The 8,603-nt window shown below is 50.8% G+C and overlaps 1 protein-coding gene across 1 annotated transcript; it reads left to right on the forward strand.

The window, feature by feature from the left end:
* The first annotated feature begins 647 nt into the window (after nt 1-647).
* Nucleotides 648-5,837, forward strand: KLF4 (KLF transcription factor 4). The gene is made up of 5 exons (XM_070430961.1): nt 648-1,260; nt 1,376-1,496; nt 2,180-3,170; nt 3,265-3,429; nt 4,754-5,837. Exons 1-5 carry the CDS (start codon nt 1,256-1,258, stop codon nt 4,927-4,929), a joined length of 1,458 nt encoding a protein of 485 aa, XP_070287062.1. The 5' UTR covers nt 648-1,255; the 3' UTR covers nt 4,930-5,837.
* Nucleotides 5,838-8,603: the final 2,766 nt, after the last annotated feature.

The raw sequence follows: 8,603 nt of genomic DNA on the forward strand, positions 1-8,603 counted from the left end.
TCTCGGGGCCCCTGTCTTCGTTGTACGGTGCTGGGCACCCGCCTCCTCTCGACACCCCCCAGCCCCCACCCGGCAGAAGAGCCCACGAAGAGCCGTACGAGGCCAGGCCAAGCGCCCGCACCGGCGCTCGGGACCGGAGCCCGGCTCCCGCGTGCGTACTGGAGGGACCGAGGGCTGGATGAGTCAGGCGGATAATCGCGCTTTTAGGGCGCAGACAGCGGCGAGCGCGTAACCCACCCCCTCGGCCCCCACCGGTCTTCTCAGCCGCGGGCTTCGAACCCGGGGACTTCCCAGGCCTCGCGGCGACCAGACCGGCGACCGGACCGGCGCCCGGTACCCGGAGCCCCACGCCAGGCCCGCCGCCGGCGTCAGCGTGGCTCCCGCCCGCCAGCTGCCGGGCTGGCGTCACGGGCTGGCTGAGCCCCGCCCGCGCCCCTCCCTCCCCCCCGCCCCCACGTGCGCCGAGTTTGTTTATTTAGCTGCCATGGCAACGCGCGGGGGGCCGCGGGAGGGAGGGGAAAAGAATGGGAGGGGCGGGGCCTGGAGGCGCGCTGCCGCTCACTGCCAGTAGGAGGCGGGGGGAAGGGCGGGAGAGCCAAAAGTTATAAGTAAGGAGTGCGCGGCGGCTGCCGGCAGTTCTCCTGCCCGACAGAACGAGCGCCGCTGCGGGCGCGCGGGGAGCAGAGGCGGTGGCGGGCGGCGGCGGCACCGGGAGCCGCCAAGTGCCCCTCCCCGCCCCTCCGGCCCCCCACCCACCCACCCGCCTGCGGCCAGCGCCCATGGCCCTGCGCGCCTCGCGCAGCCCCCCGGACTCCGCGCCCTGTGCCGCCGCCCAGTCCGCAGATCCGCGCCACCGCGGCCAGTCTCACCTGGCGGCGCCGCCCGCCCGCCACCCCGGCCACAGCCCCAGCTCTCCCGGCGACAGCCGCGGCGACAGCGACAGCGGTGGGGGACTCTGCTGAGTCGAAGACAGCAGCCCGGCCACCGGACCTACTTACTCGCCTTGCTGATTGTCCATTTTTATACGAGTTTACGACTTTTTAAGAACTTTTGTATACAAAGGAACTTTAAAAAAAAAAAAAAAAACACGGGCATCTACCATTTATATTTAATCCAAAGAAGAAGGATCTCGGGCAATTTGGGGTTTTGGTTTTGACTTCGTTTCTAAGTCTTTTTTTTCCCTCTTCGTTGACTTTGGGGTTCGGGGTATCCCCACCGCTTCGGCCTGCCGAGGACCTTCTGGGCCCCCACATTAATGAGGTAGGTGCAGCGCGGGGCGAAGGGAGGGGTACGGGTCGAGGTGGGACACGCCGGAGTGGTGATCGGGAGTGGGCCCCTGACTTCTCCCTCCGTGTGCGCCCCACCCGGCCCACAGGCAGCCACCTGGCGAGTCTGACATGGCTGTCAGCGACGCACTGCTCCCGTCCTTCTCCACGTTCGCGTCCGGCCCCGCGGGAAGGGAGAAGACTCTGCGTCCAGCAGGTGCCCCGAATAACGTGAGTGTTGCCCTTGGCCATGGGGGTAAGCTGGGGCGGGGGGTGGGGGCCTTCTGTGGGTAGGGTGGGGACGGGCGGAGCCCTGGGTCACCGAGGACCACCTCGGAGTCAGGGGAGGAGGTGGACACTGCACGGGCTCTGCAGCCTTCCCGGGACGGCTTCCGCGCCCGGGGCTCAGCCGTACGTGCGTGTGGTCTGGACGCGGCGGAGCCGCCGGAGGCGCACACCCGGTCCGCACACGTCCTCTGGGGTGCAGGCGGCAGGGCGGGCGCGCGGGCCACCGGGCGGGAGGTGGTTGTGTCCACAGACACTGGCTGGGCCTGAGAGCTCGGCGCGTAGGCGTCCCGGTGGCTAGGACACACCGGGAGAGCCTCGGTGTCCCAATTTCTGGGACGGCGAGAGCGTCCCAGGGATCTGGCGGGGGAGGGCCTCCGGCTGGCGAGCCGAGGCGCTTGCTCACACGCAATCGGGCAGACACAACCTAACACCCTCCGTATGGACGCACCGCCTCTTCTCGGACCCGGGTGTGGGTCGAGATTGCACCCCTGGCACTGGAGCCCCCGGGCGCTGCCTGCCTGCTCGTTCCCCACGCCTGGGCGACGTAGGCGCGCCGGGTCTGCCAGTATGTCGGGTGGCGGCTGGAGACCACCACTGACGGTCCCTCTCCCGCCCTGTCCCCGCAGCGCTGGCGGGAGGAGCTCTCCCACATGAAGCGACTTCCTCCTCTACTTCCCGGCCGCCCGTACGACCTGGCAGCGGCGACCGTGGCCACCGACCTGGAGAGCGGCGGAGTCGGGTCGGCGTGCGGCGGCAGCAACCCGGCGCTCCTTCCCCGGAGAGAGACGGAGGAGTTCAACGATCTCCTGGACCTGGACTTTATCCTCTCCAACTCGCTGTCCCATCAGGAGTCCGTGGCTGCCACCGTGTCCTCGTCTGCCTCGGCCTCCTCGTCGTCCTCCCCGTCGAGCAGCGGCCCTGCCAGTGCGCCCTCCACCTGCAGCTTCAGCTACCCGATCCGGCCCGAGGGGGGCCCGGGCGTGGCCCCCGGCAGCACCAGCGGCGGCCTCCTGTATGGCCGCGAGTCTGCGCCCCCTCCCACGGCTCCTTTCAACCTGGCGGACATCAACGACGTGAGCCCCTCGGGCGGCTTCGTGGCCGAACTCCTTCGGCCCGAGTTGGACCCAGTGTACATTCCGCCGCAACAGCAACAGCCGCCAGGTGGCGGGCTGATGGGCAAGTTTGTGTTGAAGGCGTCGCTGAGCGCCCCCGGCAGTGAGTACGGCAGCCCGTCGGTCATCAGTGTTAGCAAAGGCAGCCCGAACGGCAGCCACCCGGTGGTGGTGGCGCCCTACAGCGGCGGGCCGCCACGCATGTGCCCCAAGATCAAGCAGGAGGCGGTCTCTTCGTGCACGGTCGGCCGGCCCCTGGAGGCCCACTTGGGCACGGGACCTCCTCTCAGCAACGGCCACCGGCCGACGGCGCACGACTTCCCCCTGGGGCGGCAGCTCCCCAACAGGACTACCCCTACCCTGGGAGCCGAGGAACTGCTGAGCAGCAGGGACTGTCATCCTGCCCTGCCGCTGCCCCCGGGCTTCCACCCCCACCCGGGGCCCAACTACCCACCCTTCCTGCCAGACCAGATGCAGCCGCAGGTGCCGCCGCTCCATTACCAAGGTCAGTCCTGGGGATTCCTTGTTCGGGCTGGGGAGCACTGCGTGTGCCGGGGCCCACGGGATGAGGCTGACCGCCCCCACTTCTTCGCCCCTAGAGCTCATGCCACCCGGGTCCTGCATGCCAGAGGAGCCCAAACCTAAGAGGGGGAGAAGATCGTGGCCCCGGAAAAGGACAGCCACTCACACTTGTGATTATGCGGGTTGCGGCAAAACCTACACGAAGAGTTCTCATCTCAAAGCACACCTGCGAACCCACACAGGTAGGAGGACGTGGTGGAAAGGAGGGGGGGTGTCCAGCCTCACCCGATAACTATGGTCTCCCTTGGGATGTGGGGTACAGTCTATCTCCTCCATCTCCTGGATCCCGGGAGAGCAGCAAACGGGCGCCCACTTTTTTGCCCAGGAGCCTTTTGCTTGATGGATGGTATCAGTGCTCGAATGTACAGTTTTGTCAGGCCTTTGAAAGGCAGGGAGACTCCAGGCTGAACATGGGCCTCTCCTAGCAAAGCATTGCCCTTGTAATCAAGAAATTATACTTTGCAGTGGATGGGATTCTTTTCATCCTTTTTTTTTTTTTTTTACTTTCTAGACAATTTTCTTTAGCTGTTCCCTTCCTAGATTCCCCCTTTCTATTTTTAGTTCTAGTCTTAATAATTAGGTTTATGTACATTTCAAGAATGTAATGGGTCCGATGGCTGGGATCCTGGTTTAGGATGAACTTCCATGTCAGCGTCAGTAGGTCCACAAGGTTGTGTGTAGTTGTGCTATTCAGGAAAATTACAGAAATGTGGGTACAGAAAAAGGAGCCTCCTGTGGCTTTTTACACCCAATTTAGTGGGATAGGCTATTGTAACTTGGCTTGGGCTAGGGGAGACACACTAGCAGGCATCATTTCCAAATTCATTTCTACCACTGTGATATCTTGACTCCAAAAGAATGAAAATGTTAGCCCTCTAGAAGTGTAGGTTGAGGCGGATTTGTGTGTTTTCACTGCTCAACTATCTAGCGAATGCCTCCTTAAATAAAATAAAAAGCAAAAAAGAATATACATAACGCATTCTTATAATCTCAAAGTTAATATGGTCTTAAGTGATAGAAAGACATTCCTGGGTCCTTTGAGAGTTGGGTACTTGGGGAGTTGGTTTTAGTATTTGGGCTCCAGTTTTCCAAATGGCCAATTCTTCCTCGTCGTTGTTTTTATGGCATCTCTGTTTTTATTACTGAGGTCAAATTCAATCTGCTTTCTGTTTCAGTGGACTTATCCTGGATGGCTATGTCTTCTTGGATAATTGACCCCCTTATCATTATGCAACACCCCTCTTTATCCCTGATAATTACCCTTGTTCTGAAGTCTGCTTTCTCTGAAATTACTATAGCTACTCCAGCTTTCTTTTAACTACTGTTAGCATGGTATATGTTTCTTCAACCCTTTCGTTTTTTGTTTTTAGAAATCTCCATTTTTTAAAATTGAATTTATTGGGGTGACATTGGTTAACACAGTTATATAGGTTTCAGATGTACCCATCATCTGTCTGTTTTTCATCCTTCAGCAATGGCTTTAACGGCTTTATTTTCCTGTTACAGGTGAGAAACCTTACCACTGTGACTGGGAAGGCTGTGGGTGGAAGTTTGCCCGCTCAGATGAACTGACCAGGCACTACCGAAAACACACTGGGCACCGCCCCTTCCAGTGCCAGAAGTGCGACCGGGCATTCTCTAGGTCGGACCACCTCGCCTTACACATGAAGAGGCACTTTTAAATCCCCAAACAGTGGACGTGACCCACACTGCCAGAAGAGAATTCAGTATTTTTTTTCCCTTTACACGGTCTTCCCGATGAGGGGAGGAGCCCAGCTGGAAAGCACTACAATCATGGTCAAGTTCCCAGCAAGTCAACTTGTGAATGGATAATCAGGAGACGGGAGGAAGCCCAAAGACAAGTCAAAGAACAGATGGGGTCTGTGACTGGATCTTCTATCATTCCAATTCTAAACCCAACTTGAATATTCCTGGACTTACAAAACGCCAAGGGGGTGACTGGAAGCTGTGGATATCAGGGTATAAATTAGATCCGTGAGTTGGGAGGGGGGTGGGGGGAGGGAAGACCAGTATTCCCTGGAATTGTGTTTCGATGCAATATACATATAAAGATCACCTTGTATTCTCTTTGCCTTCTAAAAGCCATTATTATGATATTAGAAGAAGAGGAAGAAAATTCAGGTACAGAAAATGTGTTTTAATAGCCTAAACGATGGTGCTTGGTGAGTCTTGGTTCTAAAGGTACCAAATGAGGAAGCCAAAGTTCTCAAACTGCTGCATACTTTGACAAGGAAAATCTATTTTTGTCTTCCGATCTACATGTATGACCTAAGTCAGGTAAATACACCTGGTTTACTTTAACATTTTTATGCAGACAGTCTGTTATGCACTGTGGTTTCAGATGTGCAATAATTTGTACAATGGTTTATTCCCAAGTATGCCTTAAGCAGAACAAATGTGTTTTTCTATATAGTTCCTTGCCTTAATAAATATGTAATATAAATTTAAGCAAACTTCTATTTTGTATATTTGTAAACTACAAAGTAAAATGAACATTTTGTGGAGTTTGTATTTTGCATACTCAAGGTGAGAATTAAGTTTTAAATAAACCTATAATATTTTATCTGAACATTGCTTTTTGTTTTGTTTTCCTCCCTGAAGAGGTAGGTAACAGAAATGTCAGTTTAAACACAGTGGGTAGGACATGAGAAAAGCATACTAAAAAGCCAAATTTTATCTCAACAACAGATTTAAAAGAAGACTTTAAAAGACTGCTTAGTTTGGCAATAAATGCAATCTATGTGATAGGGCTGAAAACACTCTGAGTAATGGAGCTCATAGAATTAAATTTACCTTTTCAGGTTGCTTTTTTCAATGTACATAAAAGTACATGAAAAGCAGTTCCCTTACCTGAGTATGAATTTCCCGGTAGAAAGAGCTCAAGCAATCATTCTTCAATTTGCTCAGTTTAATATGAAAGTATTCATAATATAAACACACATTCCAGGTTCGCATTTTAAGAGATCCTTATGGTTTTTCTTTAAAAATGAAATGAACATATAAAAATCTGTCTCTTCGAGGCCTGGCCTTGCATTCAGAACAATTTGTAACAAAAGAAACTTCCCACAGCGGAGAACCCTAAGAACATAGTTCCACAGTGCCCTCCTGAGGATTAAAGGACTCATTTATGCTTAGTGCGTGTTGCAGATATTACTTCTAGTTATAACCCTAAAGAAGTCAGCATCAAAGTTTCCAGCAGATTGTTTTAAAACGTCATCAGTCCTCTGAAGATAGCTAGCCCTTTTGTTTGAACAGACCGAGACCAGAGAATTACAAATTTTCCAAAGTCACAAAACTAAGTGTAAAGTAAAATTAAGTAAATTTTTAAGAAATGTTTTGGTAAGCTTATTTCTGAAGTGATTAAAGCTTAGAACTGCACTGAGACTGTTTTGAGGTGGGTCCCTATGAGTCTGAAGTTCATTTGTGGCAGTCACAGAAAAGGAAAAAGCATTTGTGACACTTGTTGGCACCATATATTTGTAAAGGTGATGTGGGTGACTGACTCACATCGTCCAGTGGATGGAAGCTGACTGGCACTTCCTTTCTACTGCTTATTAACCATCCACTATATCCAGTGTCCAGTAGTGTGTGCATTTTATAAAGCGAACCAAAAATAGCAATTCATAAGAGGCTCATGGTGGACCAACACAAAGTATTTCTCTTGGCTTTTTAAGAGTCCGGCATAATAGGGGAACATGGCATATGTCTTAGCTTAAAAGAAAACAGGTGCACCAACAGGATGGAATTTTATGTGGCCAAGAACATATTCAAAGCATACTTAATGACATGGAAAAATGCTCATGGTATGTTAAGTGGAAAAAGCAGGATATAAGACTATAAACAGTATGATTCCAATTGGATAAGTTTAAATGCGTGTGCATTGAAGAAGAGAGAGAAATGATAGAAAAGAGTTGCCCTAGCTGCTTTGACTCAGTGGCAAGAGCGTCTGCCTGCAGACTGAAGGGTCCCAGGTTCAATACTGGTCCAGGGCTCACAGTGTGGGTCATACAGGAGGCAGCCAATCAATGATTCTCATCACTGATGTTTCTATCTCTCTCTCTCTCTCTTCCTCTCTGAAATCAATAAAAATATTTTTTTTTTTTAAAGAAGAAGAAAAGGGGAAAGACTAGGCTGAAATGCCAAAATATGAATACTGCCCTGGCTGAGTGACTCAGTTGGATGGAGCATTGTCCCTTGCCCCAAAAGGTTTTGGGTTCAAAATAAAATAAGTGAGGAAGATTTTTCAATGTAATATGACAAAACTATTCAACGTGCACAGATAGCTAAAACTATTTCGTGTCTTGTCAGTCCTGAGCTCCTGGGTATACTGTCATTACTGCATTACAGAGCCGCTCATACTGTATAATAAAGAGTATTAATATTTTCGACGCCTGCTTGGCACATTTTTCTTATAAGATTTAATTTTATATGTCCTCGATTTTAACTTGTGCACACAAAGGATTAACAACTGTTTCCTACGCATCACCACATTTTCCGTCTATTTCTTTTCCAGCAAAATATTCCTTCTACCTGAAAAAGTGCTTGACTCTTACAACCTTGTTATGGTTGGGTGACACAGGAACTGTCACCATCTCAAGTCGGGGAATCATTCCTTTCAAAAACTGTTCCCTGTTACAAGATCTGTATGTTAAATAACCATTGTCACCCCAATAAATGAAACAAAAATAAAAATTGTTCCAATTTTCAGAAACATGCAATGCTATTTCACATTTGGAGAGTAACCATTTTTATATATAATGTCCTTACATATTAGATAGCCCAGGTGAGAGAGTCCCTATGCTATGAAAGCAAGTCCGCAGGGAAAATATTAAAACAGGCTGTGATGTTACCTGTTGTACTTGGATATATGGGAGTACCTACATTTAGCAGCCTATGTCAGCCACCTTTTCTGTTATATGTCTGACTTCTGACGCTTCATTCAGCACAGCACTGCACATCCATAAGTGAATTTACAGTCCATATTCTCTCTCTTTCTACTCCCTCCCCCTTCTCTCTCTCTCTCGTACACCCATAGTCATCATCCAGACCTACACAAACCTGTTTTTAAATTTTATGCATTATTTTATCATCTTATTTATTATGTATTTTATTTTATGTAGTTATTTTTATTTCCTCATAATTTTTAGCACCTTCTAGAGGCTCTTGCAGAGTGACATGCTTTTCTAGTGCTAACTCAATCTATGTCCACTTCCTAAAGTTTATGAAACTCTCATTGTTCACTGCAGAGTCGTTCAATAATATTTCATGTAAAACCACCAAGCCCTCTACAAAATGAATGCTGTGGAACACAGATCTCTCTCTTTTTTCTTCTTCA

The sequence above is a fragment of the Myotis yumanensis genome, unplaced genomic scaffold (assembly GCF_028538775.1).
Source record: "Myotis yumanensis isolate MYYU_CA2020_CCGP unplaced genomic scaffold, mMyoYum1.0.hap1 SCAF_12, whole genome shotgun sequence".
Lineage (NCBI taxonomy): Eukaryota > Metazoa > Chordata > Mammalia > Chiroptera > Vespertilionidae > Myotis > Myotis yumanensis.

Coding starts and splice junctions, on each gene's coding strand:
- KLF4 (XM_070430961.1), top strand. Junction 3,171..3,264: donor GCCGCCGCTCCATTACCAAG/GTCAGTCCTGGG, acceptor CTTCGCCCCTAG/AGCTCATGCCACCCGGGTCC. Junction 3,430..4,753: donor ACACCTGCGAACCCACACAG/GTAGGAGGACGT, acceptor TTCCTGTTACAG/GTGAGAAACCTTACCACTGT.